Source organism: Danio rerio, chromosome 24, assembly GCF_049306965.1.
Source record: "Danio rerio strain Tuebingen ecotype United States chromosome 24, GRCz12tu, whole genome shotgun sequence".
Taxonomy (NCBI): Eukaryota; Metazoa; Chordata; class Actinopteri; order Cypriniformes; family Danionidae; genus Danio; species Danio rerio.
The window spans coordinates 6,931,629-6,955,000 of record NC_133199.1 but is presented as its reverse complement, the minus strand read 5'-3'; the positions used below and the strand labels follow the sequence as shown (position 1 = coordinate 6,955,000).

Sequence of the window (23,372 nt, the reverse complement as noted above, 5' to 3'; positions counted from 1 at the left end):
TATATATATATATATATATATATATATATATATATATATATATATATATATATATATACAGTTGACGTCAGAATTTTTAGACACTATTAGACAGTATTTGCTTTATTTATTTGCTCTATTTAGGCTAGTATAAAAGCAATTTGTATTTTTTTAAATATCATTTTAAGTTCAAATTTATTAGGCCCTTTAAGCTATGTGTATATATATATTGTTTTTGTTAGTCTACAGAACAAGCCCTCATTATACTATAACTTGCCTAATTACCCTAACCTGACTAGTTAACCTTATTAACATAGTTAAGCCTTTAAATGTCACTTTAAGCTGTATAGAAGTGTCCTGAAAAATATCTAATCAAATATTATGTACTGTCATCATAGCAAAGATAAAATAAATCAGTTATTAAAGATGAGTTATTAAAACTATTATGTTTAGAAATGTGTTGAAAAAAAAATTCTCTCCGTTAAACAGAAATTGAGGAAAAAAATAAACAGGTGGGGCTAATAATTCAGAGAGTTTAATAATTCTGACCTCAACTGTACTGTATATATCAACAAATTGTTAGCTTCACTTTGCTTGACTTCAACAGATTCACACTGCATTACAGTAAATCTGTTTTTAACTGTTCATTTAAACTTGAGAACGTACAAAAATTGAAAAACTTTTAGGATTCAGAACTTTACAAAGCATTTTATGCAAAAAAAAAATGCTTCAGAAATATTTGCTATTCTCAATGATAATCAAACAAGCAGAATTGTGATTAAGCATGTTGCTGTCAGATTGGAAGGTGATAAGCATAATCACAGTGCATCAATAGTTCAAAGTTCAACCAGAGCAAAATTATTCCAGAAAGTTGGATTTAACGAGCTCCTCAAACGAACCCAAAAAGAAGCTATCTTTGGCACACACCAGCTTGTGCTTTAAGTATATCCTGCCCTTGAGTTGAACTTACAGTAGCTTCTTAGCATTTTAAGAGTGTGCGCACTGTAAACTCCAGTAAGTTGAGTCGGATGTAGAAGAGGCTGATTTTGATGCCGTTTACGTAGCTGTGCATTGTCAAAGAGTCACAGAAAGAAAAACCAACATCCCAGTATCTCCCAGAATGCACCACTGCTGTTGCCAAGAGTCTGTGGTCGTGGATTTTCCCCAGGTGCGGTGTGAGCTTCCCATTTAAACTTTAATCTGCGCTCATATTGCAGAGACTGATCCCTGCCATGAGTTTATGAGACGCTGGAGGTCTCGAAATTGACACTTATCATTTATTAAAAGGGTTGAATGTATTAAAGAGAGCAAAGGCTCATCCTGACCTATTTCTGGCTCTCCTGATCGTGGTCTCTCTGCTTCAGATTTACAGTATGTATGATTTATGTCTCTGTTAGTCATCCGTATTGACGTCATTTGTTTTTTACAGTGATTTTGCAGGACATGCAGAGTAGTTATGGTTCAGTAATCCTGACTAGATGACCAACATTCTAAAACAGCCTATAATCACACGCATGTGACATCATTTGAATTGTATATTAATTGTCCAATTTAGCAATATTAAACAATAATAAGATCCTTTTTTGAGATTGTGAATACACTACCCCAATTGTAAGAGCAACAAATAATAACTTGACTTGTAGTTGGTCATTTGGAAAAGTGGCAGAAGGTTTTTCTGATGAATCATCTGTTGAACTGCATCCCAATCATCACAAATATTGCAGAAGACCTACTGGAACCAATTCTTCAGGCAGAAAGCGCTCCTTCTCGTACATCAGCCTCCACATCAAAGTTTCTGAAAGCCAAGAAGGTCAATGTGCTCCAGGATTGGCCAGCCCAGTCACCAGACATAAACATTATTGAGCATGTCTGGAGTAAGATGGAGGAGGCAATGAAGATGCATCTAAAGAATCTTGATGAACTCTGGGAGCCCTTGCTCGGGCATCTGTTTTAAATGTCTCCTGGACGCCTACACAAAGAGGTGTTCCATGCTTGTTCCACTTGGAGAAGGCCCTGGGGAGGACCCAGTACATGCTATGTCTCACTGTTTGCCTGGAAACACTTTGGGATCCCCCTGGAGGAGCTGGAAAATGATTCTGAGCGAAGTTTGGGGTTTACTCATGAGACCGCTGCCCATGCAACATGGTCCTGGATAAGCTGTTGAAAATACTGTAGATGGATGGATGGATGGATGGATGGAGACTTTTTGAATAATTGATGTGATTATTGATGTGATTTACTGAGTTTACTGTAATTACCACTGCTATGCTAATGATACCCAGCTACACCTCTCTTTTCACCCTGATGATCCCTCGGTTCCAGCTCGCATCTCAGCCTGCCTGTCAGACATTTCACACTGGATGAAAGATCATCATCTTCAGCTTAAACTCGCGAAAAAAGAAATGCTTGAAGTTTCTGCCTACCCGACTCTACACCATAACTTTTCAATCCAGATGAATGGGGCAACCATTACTGCATCCAAAATGGTTAAATCCTTGGAGTAACGATTGATAACCAACTAAACTTCTCTGACCACATTTCTAGAACTGCTCGATCGTGCAGATTTGCACTCTATAACATCATAAAGATCTGACCCTTCCTATCTGAACATGCAGCTCAACTCCTTGTTGAAGCTCTTGTTCTCTCCAGACTGGACTATTGCAACTCCCTACTAGCCGGGCTTCCAGCTAACTCTATCAAACCTCTTTAGATGCTTCAGAACGCAGCAGCAGGAGTGGTCTTTAATGAACCTAAAAGAGCACATGTCACACCACTACTCACCCGTTTGCACTGGCTGCCAGTTGCTGCTCGCATCAAATTCAAAGCTCTGATGTTTGCTTACAAGGCGACTTCTGTCTTTGCTCCTTCTTATCTGCTCTCACTTCTGCAGATCTATGTGCCCTCCAGAAACTTGCGTTCTGTGAATGAACGTCGCCTCGTGGTTCCATCCCTAAGAGGGAAAAAATCACTTTCCCAAACTCTCGCATTCAATCTGCCCAGTTGGTGGAATGAACTCCCTAACTACATCAGAATGGCAGAGTCACTTGCTGTCTTCAAGAAACGACTAAAAACTCAACTGTTTAGTCTCTGGCTAAACCACTAACTGTACTCCAAAAAAAAAAAAAAAAAAAAAAAAAAAATATATATATATATATATATATATATATATATATATATATATATATATATATATATATATATATATATATATATATATATTACTAATATTACATTACTAATGCTTTCCTTCTTAGACTTTACACACCTGAATCTTGCCTATAGCACTTATTCATTGTTGCTCTTATAGTTGTGTAAATTGCTTCCTTGTCCTCATTTGTAAGTCGTTTTGGATAAAAGCGTCGGCTAAATGACTAAATGTAAATTTAATACTATTTCATATTGTATAGATGATCAATGCATTTATGCAACCTAATTTCCCTTAGTTTATGCACGGTGTTGCTCTAGTCCATGCTATTGCATTTTTTGGCCATGAATACATGTTTACTAGCTGTGTTGGAGAGCTACTGCTGCAATTTTGGAGTGGAACCGAACACAGTCCACTAAATGAAAAAAGAAAGCTCTGCATACGCTTCAGGGCTTCTGAATTTCACAACTCCGCTTTCATCTCTCACATGCTCTGGTTGCGAGCCAACCTGTTGGTTCAAGTCTACATGTGCCCCATGGATGCCTTCTGAACCGTCCTTGACTTTCTGTCCACGGCTTTTACAGTCAGTCATAGTTCATGTGAATGGCTTACACCTGCAGATCCTCTGAATGATTAATGAATCGTCGAGCTTTTGGTGCAGTCTGAGGCTGTTGAATACAAATCCAGAGTCCGTTCCGCATGTTGAGGAGAACAGGTGGCCATGCATTCATTGGCGATGGAGTTTATGCCTGCTGGACCCTTCTGAATATGGAGTTCCCTGAAGTGCTTAGGGAAAGGTTAATGCATGTTAATTCAGATTACCCAAGCCAACCCCAAAAAAGAGGCTAAAACAACCAATATCCATCATCACGAGAGCGGTTTAATTCCTCCAGCTGTATATGGAGATGCATTAAAGTCGACCGATCTGCGGTGCTCATTTACTTAATGTGATTTGAAAAGTGTCTGAAAGTTATTATGAGGAAAGCGTTCTAATCAAGCTCACCCCTACACATTCCCCTCTCTGCAATTTGCAGATCAAGGATGTAGATTGTTGCATTGTTGTGAGCGAGTATGCTTTCTTAGAGTAGTTCATCACTTTGCTGAGAGGATATTAATTACCTCAATCAGTCTACATAATCAATGCTGAGTTTTAATTACCCCTGGATAATCAGTGAACCGCATGTAGTTCTTGCTGTGGCAGACCACGTCCGCTCTAATGAGGATCATGCAATGGAGCCTGCAAGAAACTCTTAGTAAGCCACAATTCTTCAGGTGTTCAGGTCAGTGGCGTAGCGCAAAATGCGGAGGCCCCCCTGCAAGGATCACTGACGGGGCCCCCTGATGATGGGAGGGGGGTCTGTGGGTGGACAACGCGGGGAAGCGATCACAAATTGAGGAGTGGGGTAGGGAGGTGGGGTGGAGCGACAACGCAGGGAAGCCTTCACAAACTGAGGAGCGATCACAAACTAAGGAGTGGAACAAGGGGGCAGGGTGGAGCGACAACGCGGGGAAGCCTTCACAAACTTAGGAGCGATCACAAACTAAGGAGTGGAACAAGGGGGCAGGGTGGAGCGACAACACGGGGAAGCCTTCACAAACTGAGGAGCGATCACAAACTAAGGAGTGGAACAAGGGGGCGGGGTGGAGGGACAACGTGGGGAAGCCTTCACAAACTGAGGAGCGATCATAAACCGAAAGCGGCAAAGAGCGTCAAAGTAGCCTGAAGTCATTGATTTTCAATGAGAACCGGCGGTGAGAAACAGCACGGCGCGTCTTCTCCGGTGTGAGCGTCGAGGACAGTTGAAATCAAGTCAAATTTATGGTATGAGCTATGACGCAGTTCGGTGGAATGCAATCAGAGTGGAGTTGCCTCACCGCGGTGCGTACCCTGCGGCCCCGTCCACTACGCCACTGGTTCAGGTGTATGTTTGCAAGAATGAAGGATGTCCTGGTTAACATTTTATGATTAGGAAAGGTGCCTAAAGATCCCCTTTTTCACATAACAACTGTTTTAATCTGTTCCTGCGTGCTGCGTTTGGCGGTTTTAGGTGCAAAGATGTATTCGGCATAAATGTCTCCTAAATCCGAGCACGCCGTGAGGATTTTGCAGTGAAAACAATGAAAATGTATGCACTACAGTGAACTCCAACCAAACTCTTGTCTCCTCCACCAGCTGTGGGAAAAGCCATTAGAACGGCACAGATTGCTGCCTATTCATGCCAGAAAAAGTGATTGACAGGTGGTCATTTGTTTGTAACTTTATTTATGGTTTGGTTATGGGTAAAGCAAAGACCATGTGGGTCAGGTAGTGAAAACAGTAGGCTACAATTAATTAATTCGTTATGAATTAATTGATATTCAACAACAACCCCAACCCCCCGCCTATGACGACGATGTTCATCGGGATGTTTCACATTAGACAATGTACGATGCCAAATTGGTCAACTTCGCACAAACCCTATCGTCAATCATTCTCCAGTCCTACAGCAGCTGCACTCAGACATACTTCCCCTTTTTCTGTTGAATGTTCATTTACTTATAATATTAAAACAGAAAAAGATTAAAAGATAATCAGGCCTGACTGAAATGTATTTGACAAGATGAACTGAAAACACATTTAGTCTTCTGTTTGTAATTAGAATCCATAAAAATGCAGGAAATATTTCCTCAAGTCCGTTTTTATGGAACTGCGTCTTTGATAAAATGGTGTCCCTAATAAGCCCACTAAGCTAAGAACATATTAAACCTTTTACATGGAAGAATTTATTTAATTTAGTCAGTCTCTGCAAACCACCATATTTTGCACGACTTATCCCTCATTTAATATTTGAGGACTTTTCGGAAATATATGAGAAATGTGTAAAACTTACACCGGGCTTAATAAAGTCACTTTCCGTAACGATGAGATTTTAAGCACTATATCTGGCAGAACCTCCAGCAATTCCGACACATTTGGAAAAGCTTATGACAGACTTCCCTACACCTACAGCGCTGTGCTCGTGCCCTGAACTTTTTGCCTTTCATTTGCATTATGTTCAGCAGTTTCCGACTTTCTCCCCATTTGCTCTGCTCTACTGTAAATTCCACATTCTTTCACACAAGCCTGCCATTCAGTTCCCATAGAGAATTAATTAAAAATGCTGCTCACTCACTGTGCCACTGGACATGTACGGGGATTTGGAGAAAATAAAATAATGTGAACTCTTGGGAAACAGACCCAACCTGTTTTTTTTTTTTTGTTTTTTTTTAACTTTTATTATTAATGTAGAGTTGAAGTCAAAATAATTCGCCCTCCTATGATTTTTTTTTTCTTTTTTAAATATTTCCCAAATAAAGTTATCCAACATGTGCGGCCGATAACTCCGCCCCTTCCGCTAGGTAAGCAAACCTGCGGTAGTTGAGTGCGTGAAGAGTTTATCATTACACACTTCATTTTAGCGGCTGAGTGAGTGCATCATCCGGGTAATTAAAGTGCACTTATTATTTTTAGAGTTTTCAGTGTGAAAGCACTACTGACACTATTTATACTACAAAATGGCGTAGAATAGTACATAAGTATGTGATTTGGGAAGCAGCTATAAACTTTAAGGAGCTTCACAAAAAAGGGTATTTACAGTGGAAGAAAGTTGTTAAGATTCCTGAAATGTAATTCACACTAAGAAACAAATGGTTCTTTGACAAACTGTTCACTAAAGGTTTTCAAGAAACATATTATGTTTTTCTTTGGCATAACTCATTTATTTTTAAGTGTTAAGGTTTTTTGGTTAGTTTGTTTGTTTGTCTTTCTTTTATATATTGCTAACTATAAGAGACCATTGTAAAAAAAGACATGAAAAAAACATGTTTTGTTTTTTTCTTAAAATAGGTGTTTGTTTCTACATATTTCCTAAAAGTAATGTCTAATTAGATGCATTGTTTGTATACTTCTGTCCTAAAGTAAGCCGAAATAGCAGGTTGGAATACACATCTCACAAAACACTAAAACTTAAATAAATTGTATTAATTAATTAAATGTAATTTAAATAAACACACATTTGATTCACTGATTCACACAAACTAACATTACCCAAAAGTTGACCCTATCGATCGTTAATTTATAATTCGCACACTGCAGACACTCCATTTAATTTGCTGATTTTGGACGTCAAGCAGTGACCCAATGTGTTTTTGAGAATGAAACGATAATGGCGACATTTGTTTTTCTGTATTATGTTTTCCACATATTATATTATCATTTGGTGTTTACATTTTAGATTTGTCCTATGTTCAGAAAGCCAAACATTACGGCCATCAGTAGTTTCTCACTCTCAGTTTGACACTGTTACACTCGGACCTTCTCATTTGACCTTGTGTTTCAGTCGAAGCAGTTTGTGACGCTTTAAATAAAGTGCTGTTTTATTAAAGACTGATGTATGATCATTTTCTTTTGTCATCTGACTTGCATCCCATTATTCAGTAATCTCAGAGGCTGGTTTTGAGGACACTCTATGATATACAGCTTCTTGTTTTTTCTGATAACTAGTTTCATCAGTTACTCATGTACTCCGCCATCCCCAGATCATTAATCTGTTTAAAGAGTGTGTGCTGTTTGTGTGCAATCATATCCTGAAGTGGCATTACAGTGCTTTTGACTGCAATCTCTTACTAAGGCTCTCTACTGCCCCCTGCTGAAGTCAAAGAAGTTAGAACTGCTTTCATTAGTTTCAGTGTTATAAACACTTTTTTTTTTCTTAATAGCGTTTAATTAGCATAGCAATATTTGTTCTGTACGAATTATGCTTGGACCATTAAAGTCCTCATCTTGTGAAAAAGTGGTAGTTTAATTCGTATGCAGGCTGTATATCATTTATCGTTCAAAACTTTATAGTTGTTCTTGTAAAAAAAATTATTTTGGATAAAAACCCGACAATAAAGACACTGTTCGAACTATATTGACAGTAAGCATGGATTTTCTTAGCAGCAGTTAGAAAGAAAGAAAGAAAGAAAGAGAGAGAGAGTACAAACTATAGTTACTATTCTTTACTCACTGTTTTTTAAACCTTTATATATATACTCACCGGCCACTTTATTAGGTAGACTTACTAGTAACGGGTTGGACACACTTTTGCCTTCAGAACTGCCATAATCCTTCGTGTCATCGATTCAACAAGGTTCTGGAAAATTCCTCAGAGATTTTGGTCCATATTGACATGATAGCATCACGCAGTTGTTGCAGATTTGTCGGCTGCACATCCATGATGCGAATCTCCACCACATCCCTAAGGTGCTCTATTGGATTGAGATCTGGTGACTGTGGAGGCCATTTGAGTATAGTGAACTCATTGTCACTGTGGTCATAAAGGGATGGACATGGTCAGCAACAATACAAAAAAAAAAGATTGGAGGTGCTGTGCGATCAGAGATGCTCTTCAGCAGACCTCGGTTGCAACGAGTGGTTATTTGATTTATTGTTGCCTCTCTATCAGCTGGAACCAGTCTGGCCATTCTCCTCTGGCATCAGCAAGGCATTTGCGACCACAGAACTGCCAGTGGATATTTTCTCTTTTTCAGATCATTCTCTGTAAACCCTAGAGATAGTTGTGCATGAAAATCCCAGTAGATAACAGTTTCTGAAATACTCAGATACAAATACGAACCTGTTTGGCATTAACAACCATGCCACATTCAAAGACGCTTAAATCACCTTTCTTCCCCATTCTGATGCTCCGTTTGAACTGCAGCAGATCATCTTGACCATGTCTACATGCCTAAATGCATTGCTTCCATGTGACTGGCTGATTAGAAATTCGCATTAACGAGCAGTTGGACAGGTGTACCTAATAAAGTGGCCGGTGAGTGTATAAGTGTGAAGGCAAAATTGCCAAGGTGACAGTAAATACAATTTTAAAAGTTTTGTTGCAAGATACTAGTGTCCACGAAAGTAAAGGAGTAAAGAGTAAAAGTAAAGAGGCCGAATGGAGGAGGCTTGTTCTTTATCCTCGCGCTGCAGATGATCTGTTTAACTGTTTTTTTCGGGAGTGAAGCATTCAGGTTTGCCACTTACAAAATTTGCCATCTAAATAACAAATGCACCATGGATCGATGCTACTGACTCATAAAGGGAATGGGAGCTGGGTCTCTAACTGATTTAATAAACGTTATGCTCAAAACACACCCATAACTCATGAAAAGAATAAGCACAACCCTGTTAGACCATGCGTCGGTGCACAAACCGTATTTTTCTCTCCTTAAAATAGCAAAAGTGCTTTCGGACACGCCCTTAATGCTTTTGCACCATGCACTTTAGACTTAGATCGTTAAAATAGAGCCAAATGTCTTAAAATTAAATGCAAAATAATGGGAATAACTGCAAAAAGGAAGATGGGTAAAAGGTATTTTAGGAAAAGAGCTACTTCTCTGACTTCAGACCTAACCATTTCTGTCATTAAGAGTATAAAACAGTACTTTAGATTAGTTGCAAATTAATCTCTTAAGTGTTTCACAACACTGTATGAAATATGAGTATAATCATAGTTTTAGCAGAAACACAAAAATGACTAACCCCTCTGTCAACACCCTCCAATTTGTCACAGAGAGTCAAAACAACTATGCTGATGCTCTATCAGTATTCTGCACACCTTCCAAAAGAAGTGTTAATGAACGGTGTTCTTGAGTTAAAATTACACTGTGTTCTCACATGAGCTGAGCTCTGAGGAAAGGGTCAGGAAGGTTGACTAGATGCCGGGTTCTCACTGACTGCATAAATGCTCCTGCGTGACTGCAAAACAGCAGGAGAGCGTTCTGCTTTTACACTGCCAGCGATTCTGACATGCGACACAGCAAGAGACCTGCAAAAAAATAATAACTACACTGCATATTTCCTTTGATAACCGCTCTAAATTAGCGAGCGTCTTTCGGAAATTGTTATGAAGAGGAGCACATTTGCACTGTAATTGTAAATTGTAATTAATTAATGCACAAAAATCAGATGCTAACCCTCACAGTGAATGTGAGTCTGATTTATGTTAAGGAATAAAGGTGTTTTTGTAAACTTTTATTAAACCAACATTTTAAAATTATATTTATATTGAGAATTAAACACATGGATTTGACTTTTTTGTTAACATTTTTTACTGTCTCTGCATTTTTTTCTTCATGTTTTCTCATACTCATTAATCAATAATAAGGCAACACTTTAGTTTAAGTAACAATTGACACCATTATCAAGCAGGGCTGGATTAACGTAAGTGCTAGGTGGGGCTGAAGCCCCAGGGCCCACGGAGGAAGGGGGCCTTTGATTGGCTAAAAAAATAATTAGCATTATGACAAGGGACACGCCTCTTTCCATTATGCTTTCTCTGGTCGATAGTGTGAAGTATTCCTTTCGTTTCCTTGCTGTTAAAAAATAGTGACCCCGGTGCTAAACTGGGGCTCAGAGTGGCTGTAGTCCAATCAGAATATCGAATAGCCCTTTTTTAGTCTCCCATAAGGGTGATCAAATGTCCCAATTTTCTCAGGACAGTCCCTTATTTCGGCATTACCACGAGAAGCTTCCAGTCAAAGGTAGGCTAACCAAGCTCATCGTAAAACAAATAAATAAAATTCAATGTCTTCATCATTGACACACTTGTACATGTAGTAACAGAAGCTGGGATAGGCAGATTCATACTGAATAGACTCAGAACTGAAGGAGGTTACAGCTGGACTCAAACCGGCGTGCCCGCACAATCCTTTCATCACACAATATAACCGAGACACTGTGCGAACAAATCAAAAAGCCTACTGAAGCAGTTATCAAAATATCCATCGTTGCGGAGTATCTGTCTCAAGTAAATACACTCGTTTACGCTTTACAGTAAATCTAACTAAACCAGTTAGAAAGCAAAGTTTTTTTTAAATGAATGTTTACTTTGCCCCTTTTATGAATGCAACAGTCATAATATGATCAATGAAATATTGGCACTAGCTTTAACAATGTATCTGATGCAATAAATAAATAAATTAATAAATTAAGGATGCTAGCTTTCTGTAACTAGATTACAATAAGCTATTTTGGATATTTAAAGCATGGATAATAAAGCTATTATATCATTAGAGATTTATGGTCAGCTAAAGTTCTAAAGAACCTTTTTAAAGGTAAATCCCTATTTAAGGTATTTATTATAAAGCACTAATTTAAGAAGTATTGCAAATGTGTTTTTTTTTTTTTTTGCTGATTTTTGCAGCCTGTTTGCACTTTAAAGTTCATATTATCTCATTACTTAATTGTGTATACTTGCAGGACTATTTTAATAAAATAGAAAAAATAATAAAAATGAAATAAAAATCAAATGGTGTAAAAAATAGATAAAAATAATTAGTAAATTATTAATAATAATAATAACAATAATAATAGCAATAAAAGCAATTCATAATTTAATATATACATACTTTTGTGAGATAAAAAAAATAAATAAAAGGGAGGCTCATGGATTTGCTTAGGCCCAGGATACAATGTGTTCTTAATTTGATTCTCTTTACAAGCTCATACTTGCCTATTATTAAAATATTACCCTTTTTTTTCTTTTTGTTATTTTACATGCCTAATCCTTCCCAATGACTAAACCAAATAACAACCTTTTTAACTATTCAAAAGCAGCTAATTAGTTTATTGAGCTAAAAGTATTTAGTTTGTTAATGGTTTAATGAATTAAACTGAATTCATCAAAAGAATTGTACTATAAATCGTGACCAATAATAATAATAAAAATAACAATAATAATAAAAAATAAATAATAATAATAATCATCATCATCATCATCATCATCATCATCATCATTTATTAATTTTTCTGTACAAATGACCTTTAATTAGTTTAGTGGGCACTCTAGCTAATAATTATAACAAAAACTGACCTTACTATGTTTTTATTTTTAAAAATTGATTTTAACTAAAAGAAATGAGTGTATCCAGAAAAAAAAAAAAAAAAATATATATATATATATATATATATATATATATATATATATATATAGATATAGATATAGATATATATATATATATATATATATATATATATATATATATATATATATATATATATATATATATATATAATATTATTTTATATGTATTTTTATAAACAGTTTTCACAAGTTTATAACATTCTTCAAAATATCGTCTTTATAGTGTTAGACTAAAGAAAGAAACTCACAATTGATTGGTAACCACTTCAAGGTGAGTAAATTCTCATTTGTGGCTGAACTATCCCTTTAATGGCAACCCCAAAATAGTGCAATAACATGCAGTAATGAGAAAATGGCTTTAGCTGAGTGATTGTGTTAGCGCGTGCAAGCCGAGCCGATCAGACCTCCACAGGCCTTCACCCTCATTGAATTATCTTCTCAACGAACTCCAGCTAATTAAGTTGCTAATGGTTTGTTAGAAGCCTGTTATTACCCTGATGAATCCGACGAAGGTGACGAACAATGCTAAAGTCATGTTTGTTCCAGCTTATTGAATTTAAATGAGAATCTTAGAAATGCGCTGCTCACAGACAGAGAACGATGAGTGCTGTGGAACGTGAACAAAGGATTGTTTGATTGACTTGTCATTGGTGCAGTCTGATCAATATAAAGCAGAATCTGAAAGAGGCGGTTAAAAAGACTCTAAAGACAACATGTTCTAACATGTGTTCTGTATTTGTAAGTTACTGGAGTATTGCAATTGTGAGAACATACTAACTAAAGTGTGTAGCTGTGGCTTTATTAGGTACACCTGTCTTAACTGCTCGTTAACACACTTTTTTAATCAGCCAATCACACGGCAGCAACTCAATGCATTTAGGCATGTAGACATGGGCTGCGTCCGAAACCGCCTACTACTCAGTAGGTACTGCATTTGAATTTAAACGTACTACTCGGCCGTTAGAAAAGTACATTCTATACAGTATGAACGTGAAAACTATGAATGGAATTTGGTCGTACTACATCCGCCATTTTGTCATGGTCATGTGACCTACCTGGGTCATTTGCATCGCTTAACTCCCATTCATGAATTCACTCGCGGGACATCATGGGATGCGTATTCCAGAATCCCGCCGGAAGTAGTGAGTCATCTGGGTACTTCTCGCATACTGTTTTTCGAATTCTATGAATTCGGACATACTACTCGGCTCGCATACTGATTTTAGCGTACTATATAGTATGGAAGTTTGCGGTTTTGGATGCAGCCATGGTCACAACGATCTGCTGCAGTTCAAACCGAGCATCAGAAGAAAGGTGATTTAAGTGACTTTGTTGTTGGTGTCAGACAAGCTGGTCTGAGTATTTCAGAAACTGCTGATCTACTGGGATTTTCACGCACAACCATATCTAGAGTTTACAGAGAATGGTCTGAAACAGAGACAAAAGTGAGCGACAGTTCTGTGGGTGCAAATGCCTTGTTGATGTCAGAGGAGAATGGCCAGACTGGTTAGAAAAGCACAACGCACAACACGTCCAACATTGAGGCGGATGGGCTACAACAGCAGAAGACAAAACCCGGTGCCACTCCTGTCAGCTAAGCAGAGGAAACTGAATCTATAATTCGCACAGGCACACCAAAATTGGACTTAGAAGATTGGAAAAACGTTGCCTGGTCTGATGAGTCTCGATTTCTGCTGCAACATTCGGATGGTTGGGTCAGAATTTGGCATCAACAACATGAAAGCATGGATACATCCTGCCTTGTGTCAATGGTTCAAGGTGGTGGTGGCTGGTACAAAACTGGAACCATGCTTATTTTTTATTTTTCTAAAAACTATAAAATCATGAGGAACACATTAAATAATGTTTGTTGTTTATCTGCAATGAAACAGAAGTCAAAGTAATTTGAGAGTAATCTACTTTCTTTTTTATTTGCGTTTTCCATACTGTCACAACTTTTTCTGATTTGGGGTTGTAGAAAGTACATGTATATTGTAACACCATACAATTAAGGAATATCGATTTTATTTTTCATTCATTCATTTATGATTGTTTGAGAACAATAATGTGAAACAAGAAATAGAAATTATTAGTTTTGTTAACCTTGAACTTAGAATTTAGTCATAAATGTGTTCACAAACAAAACGTTTGTAAAAATAGCTGAAAGAACACTTTATTTATGTTTAGTATGTACTCATAACAGGTACTATTTGTGGTTTATTTCTCAAATTTGGCAACTGCTAAACATCTTCTGGGAAATGGTTTGGATTTTCATTAAGTAATAAACAAAATGGTAGGACACTAAACCATACACTACACAGTTGAGTGTATATGTGCAATTGTGTATTGTATAAGTGCATAGTGTAAGGCAAGGCAAGGCAAGGCAAGTTTATTTATATAGCACATTTCATACACAGTGGCAAATCAAAGTGCTTTACATAAACAGGAATAAAAAAGACAAGTTTAGGAAAATAAAATGCAGACAATAAAAATTATTAAAAACAGATAAAAACAAATTTAAATGAGTTAAAATAGGTTATAAAAGAATGAAAAAGAAAACGAAAAACATAATAGTGCGATCTGTCGGACGCAGCACAGTGCTCATTCAGTAAAGGCACAGCTAAACAGATGTGTTTTCAGTCTTGATTTGAATGTGCCTAATGTTGGAGCACATCTGATCATTTCTGGAAGCTGATTCAAGTGTATAGTGTGATTAGTGTATAGTGTGTCATTTGGGACACAACTAGTGAAACCCTTTATCTTTTTAAACAGTCTTCAGAGTTTATAACAAAAATTTTTACTCAATTTCTTCTTATTGTTGTTAAGAGTTTCGCACAATTTTAAGTGTAGAATTAATAAAAGTAATTGTGAGATATAACATCATAGCTAAACAAAGATTTCAAGATTTGTGAAAAACATTCATAATTGTGTAATTTCAGCTGAAAAGCAATAACCTATGTGTGTTATGTCCCAGCAGGCACAAGACTTTAACATGACCTCAGATTTACATTATACCCCAATGTCGTGGGACATTGCATTTTGATTAGAAATGATAATTGTGTTGACATCAAAACCCAACATCAGGTCGACGTCAATCTCCCATGTCAGAAGTAACTTGTAGAACCAAATATCAACGTCTAATGATGTTACAGCTTCACGTTGTGCGGACATTACCAATATGACCGCTATCAGACGTTGGATTATGTTTGCCATACCTGACGAATGTCAGTATTTGACGTCAATATGACATTGGTTTAAGATGATGGCTTGACGTTGAAGTTTGGTCACTTTCCACCACAACCTAAAATCAACAAATTATCAACTTCATTTCACGTCATTATTGGACGGACATCAAAATAACATTGTCCTGGAGACCTAAATCCAGCCTGATATTAACGTCTGCTGGGATGTTTGCAGTTCTGAGAAAAAGGTCTCAAAAGAATGACAAGATATGCTGAAATTGTGAGAAAAAGTCTAAATTTGAACACAAAAAAGTTTAATAATAATGCATTTTAGAGTTTCCTTATTATTTCTAAATGATATGTATCGCTGATTGGCTCGTGACTTTGGAAAAACCTGTATTTCAGGGCACTGCAGATGGTTTGCAGAAAAAAAGAAATGGTAGAAATGTATAACAGTAAAGTTTCATGGCCTAAACTATCAAACTATCATCTCACTTTCCTCTGTTTTGCAGCTGTCCTTGTATTAAAGAGGGACAACAGTGAATGTGTGTGCGTGTGTGTGTGCATGTGTGTGTGTGTGTGCATGCTAGATGTGGCTTTACTGTCCTCCAGCTCTCAAAACATACACTCCTGTTTCATCCGTCATTCAGCTCTGCCATTAAACCTCCCTGTGTGAGCAATCAACAGCCCAACAAGCTTGCTGACTCACTACTGAGAGTGTGAGTGTGTGTTTGGCAGAATAAAGAGCGCAGAGAGACATGGAAAACAGGACTGAGAGAGATAGAGGTGTTTGTAGGGTTTCTGACATCTTCTGTCTAATGAGAGCCATTTTTGCTTGTTTTGTACAGAGATGTCTCCGGCAGGCTAGCTTGTGGTTCATCTATGGGTCGGCATCTCTTTAATGATCAGATTCATTGTAGAGCTCCCATGATAGTCGCAAGAACTTCATCTAAAACATTGGCATCATGCTCTCTAGGCATTAAAACACATTACTGAAACTCTGAACTGATGCAGTTATTGTCCACAGCGGCATTTACATGAACTTGTTCACCCAAAAAATGTGAAGCAAAATGGGAAAGCTTTAGTTTTCAAAGCTAGTATTAATAGTCTCATAAGACTTAAATGCAGAGGATAGTGGCGTGTCATTGATAGTGAAGGATATGGCAGTGCTGTGTTTGAAAAACAACTGAATGGATGAAGTTCTTTAGACAGGATGTTAATATACAGCAATATGGATTCATACAGCCAAGGCTCATTCTGAGTACGTACCCCTATATACATTTCTGGAGAGAGCCAAAATACGTCGCCGGAGGTATGTTTTTTTTTTTTTTTTTTTTGCAGTTTTTGTTTGTTTTTGTTCTCTCGCAAGTGCCATTCGCACCTGCTGTTCTTACGTAAATCCACCAGAGGCCGCTGTCCACTGACTGAATGACTGACTGACTGACCAATTGACCGACCCAGCCTCCCCCTTCCCTTAACCCAACCGACAGTATTTTAAAAAGCAAACCAGAAAAAGAAAAGCTCCTTGATTTTTACCACGTTTTCAGATTTTACCACATTCTTACCCTGTTATTTACTTGTTTATTTTAGTATATATATTTTTTTGTCTTACCTGCTTTCTGGAACCGCTCTTCACTGGACTCGAACCCCGTTGTCGCGGTCAACTCCTCTCTGCATCTGAAACGGACTTTACTCGAATATTATAAAATCTCACAAATGTGTTAGGTGTTGCCCAGCTCGCAGCTCTACGGAATATGTTAAAGAGACGCTGTGTGCTCAAGCCCAAAAGGAGGCACCTAAGATATATTTATTTATTTATTTATTTATTTATTTATTTATTTATTTATTTATTTATTTATTTATTTATTGTTTATTTGTTTATTGTTTATTTATTTATTGTTTATTTATTTATTTATTTATTTATTTATTTATTTATTTATTTATTGTTTATTTATTTATTTATTATGTATTAGTAGTGTTCATTATTCATGTTTATTATTATTAATATTAGTGGTAGAAGTAGCAGTAGTAATAATAATAATAATAATAATAATAATAATAATAATAATAATAATAATAACAATAATAATAATAATAATAACTTTTAATTATAGGCTTACAATTACAAAAAGCTGTCCATGCCCTTAGATGTCAACATCAACTCTCTGCGCAGATCCACTCACTCTCTCTACAGGTGACGAAGTGAGCACAACTGTGCTGAATATGTGACTTCCTGCCTATTTGAGCACAGGAAGAGGGGTCAGACCTTATTTCCGCAGCCTTTGGTGGAGTCCAGAAATTGCTTTTTTTTTTCAAGAGATTGTAGAAGAGAAGGGGCTCTTGATGGAGAGGGCCGACACTCTCTTTCACCGGCCCCGCTGAGATTACAGTCCGCCCCGTGATTTATGGGCCAGAACCTTCCAGTGTGAGAGAAGCAAAGATTCAAATAGAAACAGGTGGTTATGGAGAAATGCTCGTTCCAGGTGCATCCAGTGTATCCGAATGAAGATCTGTGTGTGTGTGCGTGTGTGGAACTAGCTGGAGTGAGACCTGAGAGACGCTGTGTCATGGATGATTACTTTTTACTATTCCTGCAATTATTCGAGCGATTGAACCGCTGTGAAATATGACTGAAAGAAACTCCTTACTCTTTTCTTGCGCAGCGGAGATCTTTAAGTCCCACATCGCACACTGGTGGTCTCCGGATGGGGCTCGACTCGCATACGCGACCATCAACGACACGCTGGTGCCCAGAATGGAGATCCCCATGTTCACCGGCTCACTCTACCCGACGGCGAGACAGTACCATTATCCTAAGGTAAAGATTGTGAACGACTGTAAATATAAGGATGGCGCTGGAGATGATAATGTGATATGCTTGAGTGTGTTTTTTTTCTGTCCTTCAGGCAGGAGAGGAAAATCCTATCATTTCGTTGTATGTGGTGAATCTCAATGGGCCTCTGCACACTATTGAGATGAGAAGACCAGAGGACCAAAGAATAGGGTGGGCTAACTTTACACTCAATCATGTCCCAAATGAATGCTTATTAAACTGATTTGCATTTGGTAAAATGTGTTCAATTTCAAGTCCTTGAAAAAAGGATTGCAAAATGTAAAATGGGTGTATTTTGAAGAATCAAACCTTTACATTGTTATCTTAGGAAATATAGTGTTCACTTGCTTCTTAACTAACCCTCAACTAACCCTAAACCTAACCTGCATTCTGACCCTAACCATATCGTGAGTTAAATGAATATAGGACACCTTAAATGCCAAGACTATGTAAAAATAAGTGACACACACATATACATAAGTACATATTCATAAACATACACAGCTAAATTCTCTGAGCGAAATTTACTCAGTTCAGAGAGTATTTGGTCCTTCTTTAATTAAGGCCAAACAATTTGGTAATAAGTAGAGCTGCTGTTTGTTGAGTTGCTGAAGGATCCTCTGCTGAGATTTTGAGAGATTCAATGTATTATATTTCAGTTGTAGCTTCGTGTTTCTCTTCTGTGTTTCTGTTTATTAACAGCAAGTGTTCATCATCAGTGCTCAATCATCACCCAATTAATAATTTCATTGTCTCAATAACTTGAGCAACTTTAATTAAATTTATAGAGGGAGCAAATACTATCTGAGTGAAGTTTCATAAGCTAATTTTGAGAGCAACATGTGATATGATTGAGCACGTCTAGCCGCTCATCCGTAATCAGTAATAATCCAATCAGAGCGATCTTAGTTTTCCATAAATAGATAATTTTTCTCCTACAGCTTTATCTTCGTTTTAGAAGAATCCCCCCTTCCACCCCAAACTCCACCTTTTCCCCTTCTTTAATAGGGGAAGCTCTCGAGACCCTCCTGATCTCGTATCTCCTGATATGCTTATCGACCGGGCGGGAGCCCTGGGCTCAAATATCTCCGAGCTCAGGGTTCTCTCCCGGGACAGCATGCCAAAACTGCTTAAATGCCAAGCATATCTAAGTGAGAACTCTTGAAACTGAGTAAAATTTACTGAGAATTTGCTGTGTAAGAACAAAAAACTGCTGTAGAAGGAGAAAGAATATTTAAATAAATCAATATATAGACTATGAGCATCTTTATGTACATCTGTATGTGGAAGTGTGCAATATTTACAACTAAAACAGCAGTACAGTTCGCCTGATCATTAATGTTTTAGAACATCATTTGACAAAAGAGGCCATCCTGAAAGGGAGATATGCATCATGTATTTTATAGGCTGCATCCCTAGCTGGAAACAACTTTAAATTAGCCAAAATATTAAATAAATGTACACCCAAGGGTTCAGAAATGAGTTGGTATAACTATGTAAATAATAACCGTTTGAATTCGGTGGAAACCTTTGAATTATTCACCCCAGGTCTTAAAAGTGAACGCAGTCTTTCTACTAGAAGACAATGCCGCTCTTTCTTGTCTATATTGCAGGGAGTACTATGTGACAATGGTGAAGTGGGCCACAAGTACCAAACTAGCTGTAAACTGGCTGAACCGTGCACAGAATATCTCCATCCTGACCCTCTGCGTGGCCACAACGGGTGTCTGCACCAAGGTATGCCTGGATTTATTAAGAATATTCCAAAGTGCACAGTACAGGCCAATTCATTCTTTAACAGCGCCGCACGACAGAATATTGCATGCTCAAACTCTAATGTGACCGCAGCTTTAGATTGCCGGTGATCGCGACACTGGGATTGGCAGGACTCAGCTTCACATTTTCTGCTTTCAAATGTGTCTCCTCCTAATCAGCCTCATTTTCAGCACAATTGGCTGATGCTAATTCATAAACAAAATTAAAAAAACGTGTTAAAAAATGTTAGTTGAATTGGACCGAAAGAGCCAGTAAGTACAAATTGCATTCTTGTGATATTTCACTGCATTCTTGCCTTTGTGACACTCTCTCTTTTTTCCAGAAACACGAGGATGAAAGTGAAGGGTGGCTGCACAGACAGGTGAGCATTTACTTCCTCCACCCAGACGAAAAATAAAAGTGAAAGGACGTTCCTTGTCGGTGTTTGTCAGCAGTAACAGATTTGAATAGTAGAGGTTTGATGTTGTTTGTCTTATCACACTCCCCACAGAACTGTGCTTGAGCTGATATTGTTTTTGCTGATTAGTTTTTCATGTCTGTTTTGTTTTTTTGTTTTTTTTTGCCGGAGGGAAAATGTGGCCGCATGAAATGTTTTGCAATAACATGGAGAAAGAATTGTGTGGCTCCTGCAGAAATGGGCCTGAGGGCTCTGAGGCACTATTGCATATGCACTGCATCATCATAATAATTCACATTCTAATATATGTTGTTATAGTTTTTTTTTTTTTTTGGTTTGAAATAAGAGCGCTCGCCGCTGTGTGAACGCATTGTCTAGTGCTCCTGCAGGTCTTATAATTCAGTAATTACAAAACTCTGCAGAGCAAACCAAATGACGAAACACTAACATTGGAAGACAACATTGGCATGATGACAGTAATGATGGTGCCCGTGTGACGGTAATGATCATTTAGAGTTACATTTCTCAAACAGAACGAAGAGCCGCTGTTCTCGAAAGACGGTCTGAGGCTGTTCTTCACCAGAGCAATCCCGCAGGGAGGACGAGGGAAGTTTTTCCACATCTCCATGTCCATCTCACAGGTACAAATTTCAGCTCTGAGTGGTTAAAACTCTTGGATGAGGACTTTTGGTGACTTCTCGTTTGATTTTTGCGCTCAAGTTTGCATCGATGTGTCCTCAATATCAAAAACGCATCCGGGAACATTCACACGTCCTCCGTTCTTACGGTCTTGAGTTTTGGAACTGAACTTTGGCAATTAACAATGGCACGAGAAAGCAAAGACACAAGAACACAGAAGAATTACAGAATATCGCATATAGAGAAACAGCCAGTGATTATCAAACAACATAATTTTTTATATATGCTGCTCTTGATTGATTGCTTTGGCCATTACGGAAAGTAAATGTTTGCACGTTGTCAGTGGAATAAAGAATAATGATAATAACGATAATAATAAATGTACATAATCTTTATAAAATCTGAATGAATTATGAATATGTATTATGTTTAAATTATGTAATTTGGTCATTTTTCATATTTATTATTATTATTATTATTGTTATAATTGATGGTGGTAGTAGTAGTAGTAGTATTGTTGTTAGTGTTGCTATTATTATTATTATTATTATTATTTTATTATTTTTTTTAATATTATTGGTGGTAGTAGTAGTAGTAGTAGTAGTATTGTTGTTATTGTTGCTATTATTATTATTATTATTATTATTATTATTATTATTATTATTATTGGTAGTAGTAGTAGTAGTAGTATTTTTGTTGTTGCTATTATTGTTATTGTTATTATTATTGTTGTTGTTGTTGTTGTTTTAATTGTTGTTGTTGTAGTTGTTGTTATTATTAGTATTATTGCTATTATTATTGCCAACCACTGCGCCACCGTGCTGCCATATATATATTCTCATTTTTTTAAAACACATCGTTATGTGGTGGCACAGAGTTAGACGTCTTTCTTGACTTCACGCAGAAACAGCAACGTGTGCGGCATAACATCCCTTCGTTGCAGAGACGCTATTGGTTAAATGCTGGCAAAGTAGAACGTAGAAACAGCTTGAAGTGTAAAGTGCGAGTATGTCTGCGGTCTTGATGTATTATAAAGTTAATGACAAGAACGTTGACAGCAAACTGTGAGATATGTGAACTTGGGATTGCCTACCAGGTGCTTTTTGTTTTTAGATGTTAGAATTATACATACAAATATATATACTGTGGCACTAAAGTCCAGAAGTGTAGATTTGATGTTAGAGTTGTTAAACGTTAAAATAAGGTGAAATACATATAAACATAAGGAATATCCTGGATCTGTTCACTCTTCATTATTTTTTTGTGTATTTTTTTAATGTATTATAGAGTTATTGGATCGGGTATCGATAGATACTCAAAATCAAATGGAATTGGACTTGATATTATTCTGAAACAGTTATATATATTGTGATTATTGGAGGCATTCAAAATAGGTTTTTATTGAACACAAGTTCATAGTGACATGTTTCACAATATTTCTATCAATAATGTTGATTCTGTTAACTCATATCCCTCAGCAATTAATAAAAAAAAGAGAAAAATCTACACACAGCATCAGTTAGTGCTTATGATATCACTGACAAGCCAGAAGCATATTAATTATACTCATTTGTATTTTTAACTGAAGAATAAAGTATTATTGATTTTCTAGTTTAAAAAACTTTTATTTTTGGAGTTTTATCTTATTTTTGAGCCAACTCATCACATGTTTGCAGTCAGCTGAATTAAATTGATTAATTTTCAGCCTTTAATTTAGTCATTTCTTCAAGCATTGTGTGAATGTTATTGATGAGCATAGCACTGAGATCCGTTCAGTGTGACTGATGTCTGTTTAATTTGTTTTCTTCATGAAGCCCAACAGCAGCACAGACACTCTGCAGTCCATCACATCAGGAGACTGGGACGTCACGCAGGTTCTGGCATATGACGAGGAGAGCCAGTTAATGTGAGCAAATCCACCGACAACGCAATCTGAACATCAGCCATTCATTTGCCATTAAGGATTTTAAAGTCAAATCATTATCGTTGAATTCTGCATCAATCAGTCAATTGCTCAATGTTTGATTGAGATAAACTGTGTGCAAATTTTCTCAAAGATTAATTGATTAAACTTTCACATTACAAATTTCACCAAATATTCAATTGAAATGCTTTTAGTGTGTTTCATGTGTTTTAGTTTAGCACAAATGCTTATCATTAGTTTTGGCAGAACACTTTTTGGGCACTATCATGCACCCAGCGCAATAAGGCGCAAGAAGTGTTTGTTGCGATTTGTTGCTATTTAAAGACCAGCGCAACCCCAATTTTTACATTTTGCTCCATGTCATTTAAATAGCAAATCCATTTACACCACTATGTGGACTCATGGGTGTGCTGGACTAAAATAGGGGTGTGTTAAGGAGCACATTGCTATTTTGACCAGCGCGTTAGTTATGCACCTATGTGGGTTGAAACGTACACATTGCTAAATACACACAAATATCTATACATAAGAACAAAATTAAAGGATTAAAATGTTACAATAAATGTTTATTTT

The 23,372-nt window shown here is 37.1% G+C and overlaps 1 protein-coding gene across 6 annotated transcripts in view; it reads left to right on the top strand.

The window, feature by feature from the left end:
* Positions 1–23,372, top strand: part of dpp6a (dipeptidyl-peptidase 6a) — a 467,305-nt gene that overhangs the window by 403,405 nt on the left and 40,528 nt on the right. For all 6 annotated transcript variants that reach the window (XM_009297269.5, XM_009297271.5, XM_068217149.2 and 3 more), the window contains 6 exons: positions 17,894–18,048; positions 18,137–18,234; positions 19,677–19,800; positions 20,162–20,200; positions 20,770–20,877; positions 22,690–22,781. In XM_009297269.5, coding sequence (XP_009295544.2) covers positions 17,894–18,048; positions 18,137–18,234; positions 19,677–19,800; positions 20,162–20,200; positions 20,770–20,877; positions 22,690–22,781 — 616 coding nt within the window. The remainder of the gene's footprint in view (positions 1–17,893; positions 18,049–18,136; positions 18,235–19,676; positions 19,801–20,161; positions 20,201–20,769; positions 20,878–22,689; positions 22,782–23,372) is intronic.